This window comes from Salvia splendens, chromosome 4 (assembly GCF_004379255.2).
Source record: "Salvia splendens isolate huo1 chromosome 4, SspV2, whole genome shotgun sequence".
Classification (NCBI taxonomy): Eukaryota; Viridiplantae; Streptophyta; class Magnoliopsida; order Lamiales; family Lamiaceae; genus Salvia; species Salvia splendens.
In genome coordinates, this window is record NC_056035.1 from 34,063,706 (window position 1) to 34,086,744 (window position 23,039).

At 37.4% G+C, this 23,039-nt stretch overlaps 2 protein-coding genes and 1 pseudogene across 2 annotated transcripts; all 3 read right to left on the bottom strand.

The window, feature by feature from the left end:
• Window positions 1-3,878: 3,878 nt before the first annotated feature.
• On the bottom strand, window positions 3,879-8,905 carry LOC121798826. The gene is made up of 10 exons (XM_042198035.1): window positions 8,163-8,905; window positions 6,278-6,370; window positions 6,022-6,180; window positions 5,680-5,939; window positions 5,329-5,529; window positions 5,165-5,257; window positions 4,763-4,861; window positions 4,330-4,656; window positions 4,014-4,247; window positions 3,879-3,927 (listed from the first exon to the last, which is right to left on the bottom strand). The coding sequence occupies exons 2-10, from the start codon at window positions 6,366-6,368 to the stop codon at window positions 3,901-3,903; spliced, it is 1,491 nt and encodes a 496-aa protein (XP_042053969.1). The 5' UTR covers window positions 6,369-6,370; window positions 8,163-8,905; the 3' UTR covers window positions 3,879-3,900.
• A 343-nt stretch (window positions 8,906-9,248) lies between these two features.
• On the bottom strand, window positions 9,249-11,923 carry LOC121801023. Its single transcript, XM_042200498.1, has 4 exons — window positions 10,572-11,923; window positions 10,142-10,450; window positions 9,967-10,066; window positions 9,249-9,881 (listed from the first exon to the last, which is right to left on the bottom strand). Exons 1-4 carry the CDS (start codon window positions 11,921-11,923, stop codon window positions 9,249-9,251), a joined length of 2,394 nt encoding a protein of 797 aa, XP_042056432.1.
• Window positions 11,924-18,666: 6,743 nt separating this feature from the next.
• Window positions 18,667-19,852, bottom strand: LOC121801024 (annotated as a pseudogene).
• Window positions 19,853-23,039: the final 3,187 nt, after the last annotated feature.

Here is a 23,039-nt window from a genome sequence, read left to right on the forward strand (position 1 = left end):
ATAGCTCTTTTCTCAGCTTCGTCTAAAGCCGAAGAGTACAGCCGTTTCCAGTGAAGTATCTCCATCTCCTTGAGTACAAAGCAGCTATATTAGTTCGGCAGCTGTACCGAGCAGATAGTAAAATACAACAAGAATAAAGGCGAGTACGAAAAGCTATACGAAGACAAGTGTAGAAAATTTTTCATTCACAAGGAAAATTTTTACACTAGGAGGGCTTCAAGGCCATTTTACAAGGAAGAAACTAGACTAAGAGAAGGGAGACGAAATCATACTCCGCCAGCTTCGTCTCCGGCTCCTTGGTCTGGTTCAGCTTCTTTCTCCTGAGCTACCTCAGCCTCGGCCTCGCATCCTGCCGGCCTCACCTCCGCCTCCTGATCGGCTTCCTTCTCCGGATGCCCGGCCCGCTCGACTTCGGCCTCCAGCTCCAGCGACTCGGCCTCACCCTCTCCGTTGTAAGTCGAAGCGGGTGAAACGGGTTCCACGGAGGCAAAGATAGCCTCCAGGTTCTCGTCCCGATCAGCTCGACAACTCCGGACTCGGTCTGCAGAAAGCAGGACCGAGGATGAAGCGAGCTCCTCAAGGAGCGGCAGATTCTGAAGCCGAGCTGCTATCTCTCGGCTGTACAGAGGCAGCACGACGTCGGCCCCCTGCTCGCCCTTATCGGTAATTAGCCTTACCAGACTACCGACAAAGGCCGAGAACTGGCTGCTCAAAAAGAGTTTCTCCGTGTAAACACGGAGAGCCTCCCCCTGGGCAGCCACGGCGGCAGCCTCCTTCTGAGCTTCCCGGTGCTTCGTCTGCTCTTGCAGGATGATGAGCTGGTTTTTGGCTGACCGGGCTTCATCCTGAGCCGAGATCCTAGCAGCTCGGGCCCTCTCAAATTTGGCCTCAGCCTGTTCGGCCACACTACGAGCAAGATGCAACTCCTTCTGCATCTCCTCGTAGTCGTGGGATGCTTTGGAGAGCTCCACGGAGACGAGCTTAGCTCTCTGAAGATGAACAAGGAAAAAACTCAACAGAATGGCCATCAAAAAATGTGGAAAAGAGGCCAAGTCAGAAAGCTTACCTCCACAAAATTCGTCGGCCATTGAAAGGGCCCAGGGACGTGTTCCGGGATGTCTGCAACCACCTCGGAGATGACCAGGTCTTCCCCCGGCACTCTTGGGGACTCATGAAATTTCCCCTTCCCTTTAGCCGAACACGACTCCGGCACTTTCGGATCCGAAGAAGAGGTTTTTTGCCTCTTCGGATTCTTCTCGGCTTCAGACGCCGAGCGAGGGGCTCTCTGCCTCTCCGGCTCCACAAGCTCGGAGGACTTTCGGATAGCCTTATTCAGCATGTACACTGCCAAAAAGCAAGAAAGCAAGGTTAGTTTTCTTCGTTAAAGCAGTAGAGCATAAAGATAAAGAGAAATCCTCACCCTCGGCCTCTTCGTCCGAAGACGAGATGTCGAACACGACGTCGCCCTTGACGAGCTCAGACTCCGTGTATTGTTTCCTAACTATGGGAATCTTGTTGAGCTCGCCATCGAGCTCGTCCAACGGTTCAGGCCGAGGATGACGGATAACGGACTTCGGCCCTCTCCAGGGAAAACTAGGAGCCGCGGTCCTATCATAGTAGAAGAAGCGGTTTTGCCACTTCGGCCACTTCGTTTTACAAAAGGCCCTAAAGGGCTGTACAGGGATCAAGTAAAACCAAGACCCCTTCCTCTTAAATTGAAAGAATTTAAGGATCGCCTTCAAAGACAAATCCCTTCCTAACCTACGGAGTTCGGCAGCGAAGGCCGACAAGTGCCTCCAAGAGTTCGGAGTCACCTGGCCTAAAGGAAGCTGAAAAAAATCTAGTAAATCTATAAAGGCAGAAGGGAGGGGGAAACGAAGCCCGCATTCTAAGCAGGCCTCGTACACGGTGGCGTAACCCTCCGGCGGGGAGTCAGCCCTATGATCACCGTCAGGTACCACCGCCTTCCCCCCAGGAAAAAAGTATTTTTCGGGTAGGGATATCACAGTATCCTTACTCAAAATACTATGGAAATACTCTACGGTCTTCTCCCCGGACTCTTTCCGGCCAGAAGACCCCTTACCGCCTCTCCTAACGCTACCCGACTCCGAAGAAGAAGAAGAAGACATTTTTCTTACTTTTTGAAGGTGAAGAAAGTCTGAAGAAATTCTTGAAAGCGGAGAGAGAATTTTCGCAAAAAAGAGAGAGTGCAGAAGAAGCAGTCGCAAAAGTGCTTCAATGATGAAGAAAGGAGGTATTTATCAGATTTGGCGAAGATTTCAAAATCGTCGCACCGTTTCGAATCCCACCTTTTCAGGATTCAACGGCCGGATTTTACTGTCGCATTTAATGCAAGGCACGTCCCCTGACATCAGCCTCCCCCTTGCCTTTATCCAGAATGCCGAAGTGACTCACTTCGCCGAAGTGATTCACTTCGCCCTTCGGGGGGGGTAGTGATGGGGTGCGTACTAAACAAGCCCAACAGCAATGACGGCCCATCAGCCCAAAGCCCAAGGAAGAGTATGAGTTCGGCATTACCAAAGAGTTCGGCCTCAGCCTACAGCTCGGTAAAGCCAACCAATCAAGCTCTACTCTCAGATCGGCAACCAAAGCAGTTCGGTCTCAGTATTCGACCGAACAAAGAGTTCGGCCTCAGCCTACAGCTCGGTAAAAGCCAACCAATCAAGCTCTGCTCTCAGGTCGGCATCAAGCTCTGCTCTCAGATCGGCAACCAAAGCAGTTCGGTCTCAGTATTCGACCGAACAAGGAGTTAGTGGACCCATACAGGATTTCCACAACTTCCAACACACCCACTACCACTCGGTGTCAACTCAGGCCACGATCGTAGGCCATGACCTACGCTACATCCACGATCTTAGGCCATGACCTACACGACATCCACGACTTAGGGTGGTGATGCAAGCCACGATCTTAGTTCAAGATATAAATAGAACTTAGATCAGAGAGAAAAAGGTTAAGCTCTCTAGAGATACGATATCATATAGCAAGTCTGTGTTGTAAGCTGTAAATCCCAGATCAAGCAATACAATCTTGCCCTCCCTTCTTCCCGTGGACGTAGATTTACTTCAGTAAATCGAACCACGTAAATTCTGTGTGTCGTAGTCTTCTTTCTCTACCAGCATTTACTAACATCAGAAATTCGCGGATCCATCAATTGGATAGCGGTAAAAAGATATAGTATATGTGTACTGTGCAAACGCCGGCGGGTAGAAGAAGAAATTGGAAAGGAAGAAAAGAGATTAGAGACCTACATTCCTAAAATGCTAAAATTAAAATTCGAAATCCCTAACTTTCAAAATATCGGCTATTGGCGGGTTTATCGGGTATACCCACAACACTATAATTATACTACCAAAACCCGCCCCGTTTCCCGCTTTTGTCGGGTAGCGGGTACCCGATACCCGGCTGGTATCAAGTCGGGACGGGAATCCGTTACCCGCTAGGCCGCTACCCGTTTCGACACCCCTAAGAAAAACACACATATTAGAAAATAGACGACCAAAACTTTGTAACTGGTAACTGTGGTGCCAATTCTAGAATATCCTGTATTTTAGATAATGTCAAAGTATATAAGGCTATGAGCAAGATGCAACAATGTTATAGGAAGATAAAACTTAGCACAATCAACATCCCTCTAAACTATATGATGTATAAAAATGCGTATTAGAGATATATGATAAGAAACTATATCTACTGGGGAATCTAAAATGATTTACAGCCACAAAGCCATACGTATAACATGAGAAGAAAAGCAAAGGTCAAAATAATCCCTAATACAAGTAGCATAATAAAATGCATATACCAAATTAATCATACAAATACTATAATTTATTTAAATTTTCCAAGTATCTGTAGTCCAAGAAGAGAATGTATCAATATTCAATGGTTGTCACTTAATGGGTCCACCTGCATACATAGAGGTGGATATGCACGATGGATCAAACTAAAGTGCATTTGTAATTATATGTAAGTAAATAATTTATAAAATATACCAAAAAACATGGCCAAGCAATCATATGACCAACGGTCTGGGAAAGCTCGTGCAAGTTGTCGTAGGGTCTGATCAATTCCTCCTTAGGTTCAACCACAACTTTAACATTTATTTCACACCAATTCAATCCTAACATTTGTCCGCCAACTTTTGTACTTGGATCTATGCTATGAATACATCCTTTGGCAACAATTTTTTTTGTGAAAATGCTTCTTAGAGACACGTATGTACCAACCTCCAAAACATAAAAATTGATTAATCACCATTTTGAATATGTAATATATTTTAAAATGGTATGAAAATAAAAGCAAAGCTACCTGATCAATATGAGTTGTTGTAGCATTTACTGAGGAAGGCTTAGAGACTATCACATTTGGCCTAGTGTCTGCTTGTGAACCACAAACTCTTTCTTGTGTTGCAAGCCTTGCCTCTAGCCGTTCAATCTTTTCTCGATACTCCACTAGCAAACGGTTCGATGTGCTTTTAGAAGTTTCGTTCCATAAATCTGAAGGACGCACTCCCCTACCCATCATCCTTACATGGCCGGGTCTATCCTTCCCCATAATTTGGGCAAAGATATCATCTGGAGCAATTGCATCGTCCGAACCTTCAAGAGATTGATCATTACAATCTTCCATTGCTGACTGTTTACACAATTTAAAAAATTTAATGCATAAATTTTTAAAAACTAATGCACGAATTAGATTGCATAATACATTGCATATAATGGACAAATATACCGTCACATACAATTTTGCTAGAGACAGCATCACTTGTGCTTCCATTTGAAGAAACAAAACAAGTTTTGAAAAGTTGAACACGAGATGGGCATTGTCCAAGTTCTTTGGTCTAGGAATATGTACACTGTCAAATTACTACTCCCTCCGTTCCGCGGTAGTTGAGTCATTTCATTTTCTGCCCTCTTTTTAGAAAAATGATAATAAATAGTTGAAGTAGAAAAAAAGTAAAGTAAGAGAGAGAATAAGTTAGATATCTCTCTTGCTTTACTTTTCATCCACTTTAACTATTTATTATCATTTTTCTAAAACGATGGCAGAAAATGAAATGACTCAACTACCGCGGAACGGAGGGAGTAATATATTGTAAAAAGAATCAGTAAAACATAGGAAAAAGAAAAAAAGAAAACATTACCATTTTTGCTTTAACTTGGGCAAACGACTTCTTTCCTGTCCTTTGATTCATTAACTTTTTCTCTCGCGCTTTTTTGTTTCTTTTGCTTGCATTCTAATAGCAAGGGAAAAGGGGTAGTGAATGCATAGTTCAAATGAAATGAGCATTCAAATTGTAGATTAAACCTTTGCATGTTCTGTTCTCCAATAGGCAAGGAGATTGATCCATTGAACTTCCAAAACTCTTTCGTCCCTATCATCTATTAAATGCTCGATAGGTACGTCAGCCCAGTATCTCGTTTTCAAGTAATGCTTCCAGTTTCTCCATTTAAGCCCGATAGATTCCAGGATCCACTTCTCAGCAATGATAGGGACATGGAATCGTAACTACGTTAAACATAGTCAGATATTGTTATATATACGGTATATATATGTATATATAATCATCAATCATGTAGTAAATGAGAAAGTTAAAAGATAGTCAAAAAGCATAGAAGGGAACGAAAAGATCTGACAAAGTTAAATAACATTAACTACCTTTACAATGTCAAGCATCTCAGTTTTTCTCTCCTTTGGAATGGCATGCCAACTTTTAATATCTATAGGACAATAATTACCGCTTCTTGCTATCGAACCTAGGAAATGGCAGAGCGTGCTATCCTCACCACCTATAGCTTGACCGAACTCATTATATTCAACATGAATGGGGGGCAAGTTTAGAGGGCGACCCCAAATATTTTTCATATACGTAGGGCCTCTACTTTGCTTTTCAACAATTTCAGCACTAGATGCAATACCTTGAAGAACGACGAGTATAATATGATTAGTCTATTATTTAAAAGGTTACACAACTTGTCACAATGTTTGATTTCCCATTACCTTCATCTTCTTGTTGTTCGACGTCGACACTCAAGCGCTCATTCTCCAATGGTGGCACACTTTCATGGCTGTGGTGCGAAGGTGTGACCATGTCCAAAGTTTTTTGATGTAGATTTCTACTATAAACTCTTCTGCCTATTGCTGTCTTAGTAGTGAAACCTGTGTATCATTATAAAAGAATATATTGAAGTATAGTACACCATTTCGAACAACAAATCCGAGTCCAAGTTAGAATAATCAGTTCAATGTTTGTTACCTTCACTGGTTTTCAACCTTTGTTGTGAAACATTTGGTTCGTCTTGCAAACGAACACTTTTGCTACACTGCCCTCGACGTTTAGAAGTCATAACTGCTACATTAGAATAATAAAGTAAGCATAGACAACATTATTATTGATCATTATAAGAGGATAACATTCACCATTATTCATAACCGGAAAATGTTGTAGGACTTCAATATGCATTCTGTTATAAACCGGGACTCTTATTCACGGATGGATAAAAATGGAGAAACGAGACTTTTATTAGCGGACAGAGGGAGTACCATATTAGTTAATAAACTTGAAAAATTTATTTAGTTTTATGTTGGCAAAATGTTTTCACTCCATTACTACTTGGATGTCGAACCCACAAAAAAGGTAGTAGCTGTTAATTAAACAGAGTTGGCCATGCTGCCACACTTAAACTGGGTTTTGAGAAGAAAATACTTAAATTTCACTAATCAAAGATCAAATGGGAACATCACAAATGCAGAAAAGTTAACTCAACAATTTATCAAACTAGGTAGTCTTAAAACGAAAAAAGATGAAACACATGAGATGATCTTGTTGTAATTGAGGCACACATGACACATGTGAAACAGAATCACATAATATCTCCATATGTTGACACCAAAGATGATTGTAAATTGATGTGGTAGCACATAACTGAATTTAAGACAACATGCAGCAGTGACTGAATAATCTAAAATGAAGGTTCAAACTTAGTTAGGCATCAATATGCATTGTTATAAACTCTCAATATGCATTCTGTTATAAACTCTCAATTGTTAATAATCTGACAGCTTGGCTACTGACACTAGTTTTGCTCATAACGATTTCAATAACTTAATGATTTAGGACTATCCTCTAGAGAAAATAAACCTTAAGTTGTATGCTTTACTAAGGCAGTAGAAAGCTTTCGCATATCAGAGATTTTAACAATGTTGTTAGTAGATCCGATTGCAAAAAACCACTCATTAAATGGATTGAAGGCTAAACATTTAAAATTTTGGCCAATGAAGCTAAAAGAAATATCCATTCCTGTTGATCAAACTAAGTGCAAGTATAAGAGATAATACTATACTTATATTTCAAGGCCGCAGAGGACTGATTCAAGCATGAGAATTATTACAGTCTACAGCAAAGCCTCAAAATAGGAAGAAAAGATAAAAAAGAAAGACAAAAGATGATGTAAATAATAATGAAAGGGAATCCGATCAAGTCTACACACAAAAATAATTGAAGGAAGAAGAAGCAGAAAAATATAATTCAACAGGTAAGAAATAAATATTCTTCAAAAACGTTTTGCAGTGATTATTTTAATTTAATTAGTGATTAGAATCTAAACTATGAACAAAACTTTTAAAATTGTTTACTTTACTATATTATATTAAGTGGCGAATCTAGAATTGGTATACCGGGACGAAAAACAAGATTATCATTGTACGAAGTAATAGCTTACCCCATTTACTTTTTACTTTAAACAACTCCAGTAAAATTTACACGAGTATTGAAAGTTGACGATTAAATTCGACCACTAGAAATATAGAGATTGAAAATAGTTTAAGAACATTTATTAGAATCTACACTCTGAATAAAACTTTTAAAATTGTTTACTTTAATATGTATTATATTAAGTGGCGAATCTAGACCTGATATACATGGACGAAAAACAAGACTATCACAGTACGAACTAATAGTTGGCACCATTTACTTTATACTTTAAACAATTACAATGAAATTCAAGTCAATTTCAAACCCGCGTTTTGAAAGTTGATGATGAAATTCGATCACTAATAAAGATTTAGTAAAAGAGAAGATGGTGGGCTGAAAAGAATGTTTGCACTTGATTTAACCATGAGATATTAAATGGAAAACTTACACCATGACAATAAAAGGGAGAAGGCTCAAGTACTATGTAAGCACTTCTGAGAATGAATTTCAGCTGTGTCTCCACATTTAATAGCTTTCTTTTTCAGGACATCTATTAAATGAGCACGCTCTGATCTGCGCAAGTGCTTCTTTAAGAGCCTGATGGAGGAAAAAGATAACTAGACATGTAAGATTATGAATTTCAGGACATCAAAGTAGTGCACTTATAAGACATATTTATAAAAAATACATAAGCACACACACAAACCACACTAGTAGAAATTAAAAATAGTTTTAAGACATTTAGGAGAAACTACACTCCGAGTAAAACTTCGTAATACGTTAACTAGAGTATTATATTAAGTGGCAAATCTAGAATTGGTATACATAGATGAAAAACAAGATTATCACTGTGCGAGGAGGCAGCCTGACAGACTGGTCAAAGAGTTCGTTGGCGCACCGGGCAGCAGCGGCTGCGGAGACAACGAAGCAGCAGCTCTCGACAGTAGGCTGGAAGTTGGCAGCAGATGACAACCCATGCAGTTCGTGTGGCAACAAAGCTATATATCAGAATCTCATACAAATGCTAAGCTAAACACGTGCATTCCAGCTCCATTTCATGTACCATATCAGAAAATCAATCTTATGAATCATATTGTGATCAAACTAACTAGACAGTGTAGCTCAACAGAATCGTGTAAGACCTCAAGTTAACAATGAAACCCATTCATAGAAAATAGCTACAGACGGAGGGACCTGGACCAAAATCCTGATAGAAAAATTCTGAGTAATAGGATGCAATCTATTAGTCTATCTCTAATCAATAACCAACACTACACCTCTTCACTCTGATTTATAAGATGCCAAAATTTAGATGCTGCAAAACAGAATAAAAACTTGAAAATTAGTTCGATTTTAATAAATGTGCTTATGTGTATACACAATGTATAGACATTCAAGAATCACAAAATCAATGCATATCAATTAATCATGTATCTATTGTCAAAATAAGAAGATATTTCTTTACTCACCATCGTAGTTTCCATACTGAATGTTGTTCAATAACCACCATCTGATAACATATAAGTCATCAAAATCATTCATTTAAGTCAACCTCTATTCCATCGATGTCTTCACGAACCCAACCAAAGTCATCCAACTCTATACTATCAGCAGGAACACAAATATTACTTTGTAAGTAAGTCTCCACATCGATAATAGGTTCCATGCCATAATGAGCTCGTGCTGCAGCAGAGACAACTACGCTCCATTGTGATTCAGTTGGATCCTCTACATAGAAGACTTGCTCAGCTTGAGATGCAAGAATAAATGGTTCATAATGGCGTATCACATTTGAAAAATTAGCTAATGTAAATCCATCAGCATCTGTCTTCAATCGTTTTCCTTTTGACACCCATTCACAATCAAATAACACAACTCTATGTCCACAATTGTAATCCAGCTCAACGACATCGGTTAGAATTCCATAATAGTCCAACTCGCTTAAGATTGGATTTTGATCCCTAGTACTTGAAAAACTTGACGTTGTAGCTTTAACACGCACCCCACTATTTTGTGTTTTCTTTGTACACTCCAAATCTTTCGTGTGGAACCGAAAACCATTTACAATATACTTTTTATATTTCACTCCAATTATATTAGGCCCGCGAGCAAGTAACTTCAGAGCTCTTAATGTTGGATTTTCCTCATAGACAGTTAACCCTTCAACCTATTGAAAGAAATTAAATCACAATAATATATAGCAACAACACTGCATATTAACCATTACAATCATTGTGAAGCATATAACTTACATATTGAGCAAACCAACCAGCAAACCTTTCACTGTGGATACGTTCCAACTGATGACGTGCAACGTGAGGATGAGATTGTTCAACTACTTCCCAATATTGCCTGAAATAGAACAATTCTTAGTTTTAAAAAAAAGTTCAAAAGCTATAATAAATAGGAATTCACAAAATAACTTACTCGATGTATGGTCTGACAGCCTCACAGTTGAACAATACATATTGATGAGCTTTCTTCAATGTTACGTCATCTAATCTCATTGCAGTTCCTTTTCCAAGAGAACGACCGTTAATCGTAAATACATCTAATCCTATTTTTGTATTATCTGTAACAGTTTCATTCCTAGATGCTCGATTAAACTTTGACTCCACATAGTCAGCTAAATACAAAGAGCAAAATCTCAAACATTCTTCTACTAGATATCCTTCAGCAATCGAACCTTCAGGTTTACTTCGATTACGAACATATGATTTCAATGTGCCCAAATATCTTGTTGCAAAAAAATCAAGTATTAGATTTTCAAATATTTTAAATGGTTCATCATTGAAAAAACATCCTTCATTATATACACTATTAAATTTCATAAATATTACTTGCAAATATATATTACCTCTCTATTGGATACATCCAACGGTAGTGAACCGGCCCACATAGCTTCACTTCTGTAGCCAAATGTACACTCAAATGCACCATTACATCGAAGAATGATGGTGGAAATATCTTCTCCAATTGGCAAAGTACCACAACAATATCTTTCTCTAAACGAATGATATCAGCAGGACAAATTACTTTACAACATAGTTCTCGAAAGTACTTACTAAGCTGTATCAAAGGTGAACGTACTGTCCTAGAGAGTGTTTTTCGCAATGCTATAGGTAATAATTGTTGCATCATAATATGATAGTCATGACTTTTCAAGCCTAGCAATTTTGGTGGTTTTAACTGAACACACCTTGAGATGTTTGAGGCATAACCATCAGGAACTTTGAGATTTTTCAAGACCTGACAAAATATTGTTCTCTCCTTCTTGCTCATTGTATAAGCTGCTGCCGGTAAATAAACTTTTCCCCATTCATTAGTAATTGGATGAAGTTCAGGTCTTATTCCCATCTGTTCCAAGTCTTGGCGTGATTTATAATTATCTTTTGATTTACCATCCAAATCCAACAATGTGGCACAGATGCTCTCGCAGGCATTTTTTTCAGTATGCATGACATCGAGATTATGACGAACCATATTATCTTTCCAGTATGGCAACTCAAAAAATATACTCTTTTTTTTCCAACTAAAAAGCTTTGGATTATCTTTAACTAGCTTACCATATTTCATAGTAAAGTCTCTCAAGTCATCCATCACCATATCGCCAGATAGTTGTTGCGGTGCTTCTCCAAACTCAACTGTGCCATCGAAGAGTCGTCTATTCTTCCGAAACTCGTGTTCTTTATGTAGGAATCTTCGATGACCCATGTAACAATACTTTCCACCATGTTTCAGTCTACTAGAATGTGTTTCTTTGTTACATACCGGACATGCATATTCACCTTGGGTACTCCACCCGGATAAATAAGCATATCCAGGAAAATCACTAATTGTCCATAACAATGAAGCACGTAGCTGAAAATTTTGCATTTTAGATGTGTCATACGTTTCAACTCCTACTTCCCACAAATCCTTTAGATCAGCAATAAGTGGTTGCAAATAAATATCAATATTTTTTCCAGGAGCTGATGGACCGGGTATCAATAGAGATAACATAAAAGAAGACTCTTTCATGCACATCCATGGAGGAAGGTTATATGGAAATAATATGACAGGCCACGTGCTGTGTGATACACTCATATTTTTGAAGGGATTAATTCCATCTGACGCTAATCCCAATCGAACATTGCGAGATTCCTCAGCAAAATCAGGATGCAAACTATCAAATGTGCTCCATGCTGGGGAATCGGCGGGATGCCTCATATACCCATCCTTCGTACGACTTTCAGCATGTCATCTCATATGGGATGCCGTTTTTGAAGACATGAACAACCTTTGCAACCTTGGTTTGAGTGGAAAATACCACAACACCTTTTGGGCAACCTTTCTTTTCTCACCCGTGGGATCTTTATCAGTAGTACACCATCTAAGCTTATGGCATGTGTCACATGAAGTTTTGTTTTCATTCACCCCCCAGTACAGAGTGCAATCATTCGGACAAGCATCAATTTTCTCATAACCAAGTCCTAGCTTTTTCATTAATTTATCAGCTTCATAATAAGACTTTGGTAGACCAACCATGGCATAAGGAAAAACATCTCTTAGTAAGTCCAATAGCATATCAAATACCTTATTATTTAATCTCCCAAGACACTTTAAATGCAACAAACGGATTATGAATGATAGTTTTGAGAATTTAGCACATCCTTCATATAAAGGCTGGTTTGAATCATCAATCAATCTATAGAACTCTCTTGCTTGCCCATTAGCAATTTCCGAATCCATATGGGAATTAGTATCGTCCGTATATCCATCTTCATTTGGAACTCCAAAGACATCATGAACTAAACCCTGCATATCATCATCACCTAAAGCCTCTACATTATTATGTTGGTTTTCACGCCTAGAAGCAAGAATACTAGGAAGTTCTCCATGAGCTATCCAATCCGTGTATCCAGGAATAAATCCATCGACTGTCAAATGTTCATACGCTTCGTCTCTACTCGCAAATATTGTCATTTGGCAGCGTTTGCATGGACACAATATCTTATCATTTATGCTTACATTGCGAAAAGCATAATCTAAAAAGTACTGAAGTCCATTTTGGTACTAATCGGTTACTCTTGACTTTGTCATCCAACTCTTATCCATATTAATAAATACCTACCAAACCTATATATATCATAAATTAATGTAGACAACTTAGTCAATAAGAGAATAAATAGTCATATAAAATGTCAAACAACATGAGATAACATATTAACTTTGTAATATTAATTGTGCTAAACTTACTAACAATTCCCAGATTGTATGGCTTTAATTGATTTTAAATTATTGGGCTAAATCTTTATAAAATATTTATATTGGTTTTTAACGTTCAAGTCATCAAGTATTTGTTCAAGTCATATTCAATAGTAAAAAAAAAATGTTCAAATGTAGTTATCTGTATGAGAACAATAAGTGCTTAGCTTAATAATTATGAATTCCATATAAGCAATGTCCAAAAATAAAAATAGCGAGAAACAAGAATATCATAGGTTTAAACAATTTGAACCAACTACTCCTTGTGAAGGGAACTAACAAATGTAGGTACAAAGGCTCCTTCAAGCAAGGTAACTTAACTAGCTAACATTGAGAGTATGGAATATTTTGCATCTACACCCACCGAGTGACACAATATTATTGATCATTGAAGCTTATCTGATATTTTATATAAAAACTAAATCCTCATATCCTGAGTAACCCCACAAGTATAGAATAAAAGAGCATTTTTCACTTATTCAATAATGAAACTTAGATATTACAATCTGGAAAAACATGGTGAACATAAACATAGTAAGCACAAACTGGGACAACAGGGTGAGCAAGCAAAACCTTTAAGCTCAATCTTATTGTTCATATCATGAATTATTAAAACCTTCAAACTCTTTCAGCAGGACAATAGGCATTGACAATGCAAAATAGAAAATCATATAAGCAAAAGTAAGAGAGTCAATAATTACAAATCACTATGGAATTTGGGAGCCAAAAATCGAACTTGCTGTTAAAACAGTAATATGAATGCTCTTCAGTTCAATCCAAAATATCCAATGCAATCTTTAATTATTTCGGAAATTCTTTTAAAAAGGGCTATAAAACCAAAAATTAATTAAGAATGCGAGATGATGACGAGCTAACCTGAGAGAGAAGACAAAGCACGACAGTGGTGTGGTGGCACGACAACCCTTCGTCCGAGATAGAGCACACAAGAAGAGAGAGATTGAATTCTTTCGACTCAAATAGAATTGGCAGATGTGGAGAACGATAGAGCAGTAGGGGAGAGAAAGACAAGAACGGTGGGGTTGATGAAGAGAGCAGATTCTGTTAATTTAGAACGGTGGAGTTGAAGAGAAAGACAAGAACGGTGGAGTTGATTCTGTTAATTTAGCATAAATTTAGGATTCTTTTTTGGGCCTTTTGGCTTAATATAATTTTGCCAATTTGCTATGAAACCTAATATATAATTAAAATAACAAAAGCTGTAAATATTGACAATTTGATTTGCTAATGCGTGTACTTTGTCAATTTGTACTTTGTCAATTTGCTAAAGCGGTACTTTATTTTACTTACATAATTTTTTAATAAGACTAGTTTTTAATAATTACGCATGAAAACTTTTATAATAATAGAATTGAAAGAAACTTGATAGTGTAAATACAGAAGTCTTATTTTGGCATTTATTTAATTATGTAGTATTAGTATTGAATATAAATGCAGCAAAAGTATGGTGTGGTGATAAAATATCTTGGTTGACATCTTTTACAAAGTGCCATAAGATGAATGTAAGGATAGTCCAATTTTCTAGTAGTGTGACTTGTTATATCAATGACATTTTTCTTGAATGTCCCATGCATGATAGAAATTTTTGGGATGCTATATGTGAAAATTAAAGAAACGGGTCATGCATGTGTTGAACAAAATCCACACGTCTGGCAGGCTAGATGTCATAGTTATAAGTGAACATTTTGTCCACATTTTCCGTTGCCACGTCATATACTCTCCCGGTTTCATTAAATGTCTCGTATTTGATCGTTGCTGGTTTTAAGAAATTGTTTTATTTTGTAAGTAAATGTGGGTAAAAAAAGTTAGTGAAATGTGTATCATTTATTTTATATTATTAGTTTTATAATAATTGTGAATAGAATGAGTTAGTGGGATGTATCATTTACCAATAATAGTAAACGTGAAATGAATCATTTATGGAAAATTGTCCAAATAAGGAAATATAGAATATTTAATGGGGATTGAAGGGAGTATAATTTTCCAAATAAAAATCCACTAAAAAAAAGGCATAAAACCAAAAAAATAAAAAGAAAACGCACTAATAAGAATCAAACATTGATATATTATTCACCAAAAAGACCATCATTTTACAACTACACCATCAAGCATTCTAACATTTTAAAAAATTTCAATTGCATTCGCGCTCCCCCTTTCAGTAAGAGATCTCGCATTTATTGAATAGTGGGGAAGGCGCTTCGGCTACCGAACCCGCGGAGTCCAAGGTACTGCCATGTAAGTGTGATAATATAAATCATTCTTTAGATATATTACTGTTTTTTGAAGAAATCAGTTATATATCTAAAGAATGATTTAGATATATAATTGTTAAAGATAAGAGTTTCAATATTATATCTAAAGAATGATTTAGATATATAATTGTTAGAAATAATAGTTTCAATATGATAAAATAATTATGCAAGTTGTTTGTAAGTATTCCTTATTTACGAGTTTACGACCAAGTGATCGAACTTCTTTTCAAAGAGTGAATAGTTTTTTCGTACTCAACACAACACATTCGCTTAATTTCTTTCCCCAAAATGATATGGAGTTGAATAACACTTATACTCCCTCCGTCCCACAACACGAAAGTCCTATTTGATTATAACATGAGTTTTAAGAAATATAAATAAAAGTGAATTGAATTAGTTAGTAGAATATGAGTCTCATTATATATATATTATTCCCTTCGTTTTTGAAATTTTGTCACATTTTTCCATTTTCGTCCGTCCCATAAAATTTGTCACATTTTATTTTTACCATTTTTGTGGTGGGCTCCATATTCCACTAATTCATTCTCACTCACATTTTATTATAAAATTAATACTCCTCCCGTCCCACAAAGATTGTCCCATTTTCCATTTCTGTTCGTCTCACAAAATTTGTTACATTTCAATTTTTTACCATTTTTGGTAGTGTACCTCATATTACACTAACTCATCCATACTCAAATTTTATTATAAAACTAATATATAAAAGTAAGACTCACATTCCAGTAACTTTTTCAACTCACTTTTTATTACATTGATTAAAATTCGTGTCCGGTCAAAGTGAGACAATCTTTGTGGGACGGAGGAAGTATATAAAAGTAGGACTCACATTCCACTAACTTTTTCAACTCACTTTTCATTTATATTTCTTAAAATTCGTAACCGATGGCCATCCGCATCGCGTCTCGATGCGGTCTTGGGGCTAGGGTGTAGTACCAACCAGAAGCTCAACGTTCACTAAGGGCAAGGAGTTAGAGCCGTTCTCATATGGTTCAATTATTTACTGTTTGGTGCAGTAGTAACTGTACATTAATGTGTATGGTTCATACATTACAAGACGACATTAAACTACTTCTTACTTACATTATTATAACGTTTACGTACATAAAAAAACAAACAATAAAAACATAAATTATAGACAAGGGTTGGTAATATGCCTTAGCCCGATGGATTACTAAACCCATAAGGGAAAGGATTTATCTCCCTACCCTTGGTGAATGTATCGTTAGTGAGTCGGTACTACAACCTAGCCTAATGGATTGCTAAACCCAAATGGCTGGATTCAACGTGCTGCAAAACATTGAACTACTTCTTACTTACATTATTATATCATTTTCGTACATTATTATACCGATTATGTACATTATTATACCATATTCGACACAATCAAGCTAATGACGAAAATATGCATAATTTAAACTATATTTGTGTATAAAGATGCTGCAAAATCAATAAGATAATCAACTAAAATATTTAAAATTAAGAAAGGAAAACAAATCAATGCCAAATAACTACCAAATTATGGGAGACGTGAATTATGAAATGAGAATAACTACTCAAAATGTCAACTTACTTTTCTACCATTTTCGCTTTTTTTATTGTTTAAATTAATTCCATGTGGCACAAATATAGACTATTAGATGACAATAATCAATGTAATAGAAGATTTTTCCATTTTAACAGCTTTTTATACATTAATCTGAATACATCCATGTAGAAATAACTATAAATAAAATAACTTACTTTGAAGCGAAGATATAATATTAACTTCATACCTTACCAGGCCCGGTACAATTTACATTATTCAAAGTCACTTTTCTTCCAAAACCTTCCATTTTTTCATGAAAAGTATTCATCTCTGTTGAAAAGTACAATGCGGAAAATAAAAGACTATTGCAGAAAATAAAGACGGGGAGAACTTCAAAGACTACATTGTGAATGACTTGAATTAATTCTCTCAATGGTTACAAAACCTTTTATATGTTCTAATTCTAGCTATACATGGAAAATATGTTCTAATTATACTAATATCCTTTTATTTAATTTTCCATAATCTTTAATTGATTTCCTTCAATATTCTTGCCATAATTTCATCCATTGCCTTCTTGTTCTCCAATCAATTAATTTCCTCATCCCAACACTCCCCCTCAAGTTCAGTATCGAGTTTTTCGACACTTAACTTGCACGATCTTTAGTTTGATAAATAGTTTATACTCGTATTTAAGAGTTCTTCAATTCCCATTGATAGTTTATGCTCGTATCATAGAGCTTCTCCAATTCATCATTGATAATTTATACTTGTATCAAAGAGTTATTGAAAGTTTAGACTCGTTTCAAGGAGCTCTTCATTTATCATTGAAAGTTTAAAATCGTTTCCAGGAGTTCTACAATTTTTCTTCATTGAAAGTTTAGGCTCTTATCAAGGAGCTCTTCATTCATCATTGAAAGTTTAGACTCATTTCATGGAGTTCTTCATTTTTTGTTGACGGTTTTAACTCGTGTCAAGGAGTCAATCTAGACAGTTTTAACTCGTGTCCGAGAGCTTCAATTTTTGGTTGATAGTTTTAACTCGTGTCAAGGAGTCATCTTGGATAGTTTTAGCTCGTATCTAGGAGCCACTTCATTTTTTTTTTCTGACTGGCAGTTTTTACTCGTGTCGAGGAGCTCATTCAGACAGTTTTTACTCGTGTCGAGGAGCTCATTCGGACAGTTTTGACTCGTGTCGAGGAGCTAATTCTGACAGTTTTGACTCTTGCCGAGGAGCTTATCTAGACAGTTTTTGCTCGTATCTAGGAGCCAATTAAGACCATTCTGGGTCCATTCCAAACTCAAACTATGAGTCCATTATTTTCATTTCTTTTCTTTCTTGAGCCTAATAACCCTGGGCCCAAATTTACTTCTCTAAAAATGAAGACGTGAAACCATCAGTCTCCTTTCTCTTTATGGGTTTTTTCTCGGTGACAGACTGTGCCATGCCACCTCCGACGAGTAATCGCCAAACACCGTGGAACCTTCGGCTAGAGTCAGCCTTCTTCTCCAAGCGTGGTTGCTCGGGGTTGGCCACTGGCCTTTCATCTTCTCACCATATTGGCGGATGGCATGCGGCCTCTCTGGCCTTCCCTTACGTGCAGTCTTCTTTCTTGGTTGGAATCATCCGGCTGTGGCAGTTCTCTCCCCCTCGGCTGGATGTTCCCTCACTCTTTCTCAAGGATCAGCGTTGGATTTTCCCGTGGTTGCTCCTCCAACATCATCATTTGTTGACGCTCTTCCCACCAGCTCTTCACAGCGCATGTGGGCTCTCCCCTTCAGCTACACAATCATTAGCTACTCCACCTTCTTGGTTTAAGCTTCTTCTCCCTCTTGGCGGAATTGTTCGGCTCCGCTTCGAAGAGGAATAGTCCAGCATCCTCATTCTCTTCATTCTCTCTTCATCGGCTGAACAATTCGTTGAGACAAGTTTGTCAACCTCCTCGACTTTAGTAGCTTTCTTAACTGCCATATTAGAAATGAGCCACTCACCTCTTGAAAGGTCTTCTTTTGCTCTAGTAATTTCTCGTTTCCTACATTACCCGCAGAAACACCTTGCTCGAAAATGGCATGATCAGCTCCTACGTTCTCTCCAGGCATGACACCAGTACCACCAGCAATACCAGCAGATATATTGGATACCAGGTTCCCATAGAGATTTGGAGTCACCATAACATCAAACTGCGCTGGCTTGGAAACGAGTTGCATGGAGCAGTTATCAACAATCATCTCATTGTAATGGATACTAGGGTACTTGCTAGTGCTAGCTATTTCATGACATGATTCCAAAAATAAACCATCTGCCAGTTTCATAATATTTGCTTTATGCACAGCAGTCACCTTCTTGCGGTTGTTGAGATAGGCATACTCGAAAGCATATTTTACAATTCGTTCAGAACAGAACTTTGTTATCACCTTCAAGCTTTCAACGACCCCAGGAACAACCTCGTGCTTGAGGCCAGCATACTCGCCTTCTGTATTCTCCCTAATGACGACGATATCAATGTTCTGGTGGCGAGTGGGAAGCCCCCTGAAGGTTAAAGCAGTGCACTAGTGAAGCATAGAGATCGAGCTCCTTCCTGAGCAACACGTTCAGCGAGCTAACGCCTCCACCCACCGGCATCTTAAGTCCGTCCTTAAGACATACTTTATTCTTCTTAATCGACTCAATCAGTTCCGACGGCACTGTCTTCATATCGCCATGGATATTGTATTTCTCAAAGTAGACCGGCGCGTGCATAGCCTCCATGACCTGATCGACGGCGCCAGTTACAAGCGGACCGACGCCGTCCCTGGGTATCAGTGTGACGGGGCGCGGGGTTCCAAAGCCGGGTCGAGGCATGTACGTGACGGATTGGGTTGTGCTAGCGGCGGATCCGCCGCCGGAGAGGAGCTTTTTGAAATTGGAAGAGCTCACCTCGATATTTTACTATCAAAAAGTGAAACGAGTTTGTGAAATCTGGTTATTAGGGCGACTATTGGAATTGGGGGCTGGCTGCGGTGACAAAGGCTTGTTAAGTGTATTTTTTTTGGAGACAGTGATTGATCCATATGATCGAACCTGCTCTGATACCATATTGAAAAGTACAATGCGGAAAATAAAAGACTATTGCAGAAAGTAAAAGACGGGGAGAACTTCAAAGACTACATTGTTAATGACTTGAATTAATTCTCTCAATGGTTACACAACCTTTTATAGGTTCTAATTCTGGCTATACATGGAAAATATATTCTAATTATACTAATATCCTGTTATTTGATTTTCCATAATCTTTAATTGATTTCCTTCAATATTCTTGCCATAATTTCATCTCTTGCCTTCTTGTTCTCTAATCAATTAATTTCCTCATTCCAACAATCTCCCCCATCAAATCTTTTGCACCCGGGACCATAATGTCAAGGACATCAATTAAACCTTTCTCCACCTCTGAACTACAAGTAGGACTTTCAGAATCATATTGGAAAGCTGGATTTAATCAAAATGTGGCTGCATGGAGGTTTTCCTCAACATCTTATCTCATCTTGATTCAATAATGTCAACAAACTTTCCATACAATCTCCAATTCTTTCACCCTTTTAATCACTCTCCACGTGCCCTCATATACATAACCTAATGAAGGTTTCTCATAAGAGTTACATATGAACAACAATCTCATAATCAGACTCATAACCTCAGAAATAGTTAAGCAATTAATCCAAAACAGCTCATCCAAAACAATTTGTTTAACTTCTTTTGCTTTAGATACTTTCAGGTATTTTTTGAAATCTGAACTTGTAATCAAAGCTCGGAAGTTTTCATTGTGATCATGAAAGCTCTTCAATTCTATGGAACCAGTACCAAAAACGGGTATCACCTGGGCGAATAATTCTGTTCAACCTGGCCTATTTGTCAACCAATTAAGAGACCACTTATGATTATACACATAAACAGTAAACATAGATGCGAGTGTAATATAATCATGTACCATGGCAATTGTCATATCCTTCATGACTAAATTGATGCAATGAGCTGTGCACGGACACCAAGTTATTGTCGAATATTTTTCACTCAACAAATAACCAACATTTTTTTATAATTATGAGCATTATCAGTGACCATATGCACTATGTTTTCAGCACCAACAATCTCACAATTTCAGCAAACATATTGCACAAATTCTCTGCATTTGCCTCTATGCCAGAAATATCAACCGACTTAATGAATGACATGCCATGATTAAAGTAAACTAATAAGTTTATCTATGTCCAGAACGCTATAGACTCTATGCGAAGTAAATGGGTTGAGTCGGGGTGTACAATAATGAGTGATGGATGTATGGATAACAGAAGCAGAACTTTGATAAACTTTTAGTTTACTCTAATCATTCATTAAGTCGGTTGATATTTCTGGCATAGAGGAAAATGTTGAGAATTTGTGCAATTTGCTTGTTGAAATTCTTGAGATTGTTGGTGCTGTAAATATAGTGCATATGGTTATTGATAATAGCATTGAGAGCTTTTATGATCACAAGGAGTAGTTGTAAGTTTTAGCTACGAGTTCAGATTTCAAAAAATACCTAGAAGTAGCGAAAGCAAAAGAAGTTAAACAAATTGTTTTGGATGAGCGGTTTTGAAATAATTGCTTAATTATTTCCAAGGTTATGGGTCCGATTATGAGATTGTTGCTCATATGTGACTCTGATCTGAAAGCTTCATTAGGTTATGTGTTAAGGACGAAGTTCCTCAACCGGACGATTTCGCAAGAACTAGAGTTTGGAGGAAGATTTGGACGAGAGAGAAAGAAGAATAGAGAGATTGAGAGGAAGTAGTTTATTTCTTGATGATTAAAGTGAATAACAACTCCCCTGTTTATAACCAATTAACCCTAACTAAACATCCTCAAAAGATGGAAAACCTATTCCTACTGGGAATTGGATAACTAACTAATCCTAGGTAAATTAACATAAATAAAAGACTCTACTAAATAAGGAATAAAAGACTCTACAAAATAAGGAACGTCCCTTAACGAGAGACAATGTCTAGCCTTCGTATCGGGCCGGCCTTCGTGCCACACGTCGCGAGGACCTTTCTCGTCGGACCGGTTCAGCGTGCTGCCTTGTCGCCGGCAACCTAGTGTCGGCGTTGAGCTCATCTTCTTGAGGCAATTGTCGCTCCTTAAGCCGTGCCGAAGGAGGGCCCGTATCATTATGTATAGAAGAAGGGCATGTGGAGAGTAATTAAAGGGATGAAAGAGTTGTTCAAAAATAATGAGATATTGTATGGGAAGTTTGTTGACATTATTGAATCAAGATGGAATAAGATGTTGAGGAAAAACCTCCATGCAACTGCATTTTGGTTAAAACCAACATTCCAGTATGATCCTGAAATCCCTACTGATAGTTCAGAGAGAATGAGGTTTAATCGATGTGTAACACCGCAAATATTCCTAAATTAAAAATAATCAAAACTAAGGGTGGAAAAATTTTAATATTAGAATAAGAAATAGAATAATTGGCATTGTAAGTACAGTTAATTTTCCTTAGAATAATAGAACAAGGTGATAAATTAGTATAACATAATTTAATTATAAAGTGATAGAAAATTTGAGAAGATATTTAGATAACTAAAGAGTGTAGAAATATAAATAAAATAATAACAAGGAAATCTATCCTAATTAGAAACTCCTCACGTGAGGTATTTAAGTAAAATGGGAGTTAATAAAATCTTACCCCAATTTATCTCCTCAAAAGAAAATATCGGTACCTTCCAGAAGCACCTCCTTTCCTCTACAACTTTCACTGTCAGTAGAAATTAGGGGGAGACCGGAAACGACCTCATCCATCCCTAACTTCTCAACGGTGAAGGAGCAACTGATCCGAGTCAGTTGAACAACGGCGAGGAGAAAGTTCAGTGATACTTAAGTTTGGTCAGCTCACTCAAGGTTAGGATGATCGAGGACTTTTGTTGACACTTCTTTTGTTTCCTCATCAACACTGCATTATGTCGAGTAGTTGTTTTTGCTTTTGGGATACTCATGAATATGCTTTTGTGCTACTTATACTTTTGTATATATAGACTGCAGAATATTAGGTTGAAGCATGTTATATGTGACTTCTACTATGGTTGTAAATGATGTAGAAACTTCTTGCACATGTTAATCTACCTATCTATCTATATATATATATATATATATATATATATATATATATATATATATATATATCAATATAAATATGATACTTATTTAGGAATTGCGGTCAAAAATATATTTTTACCATAAATTA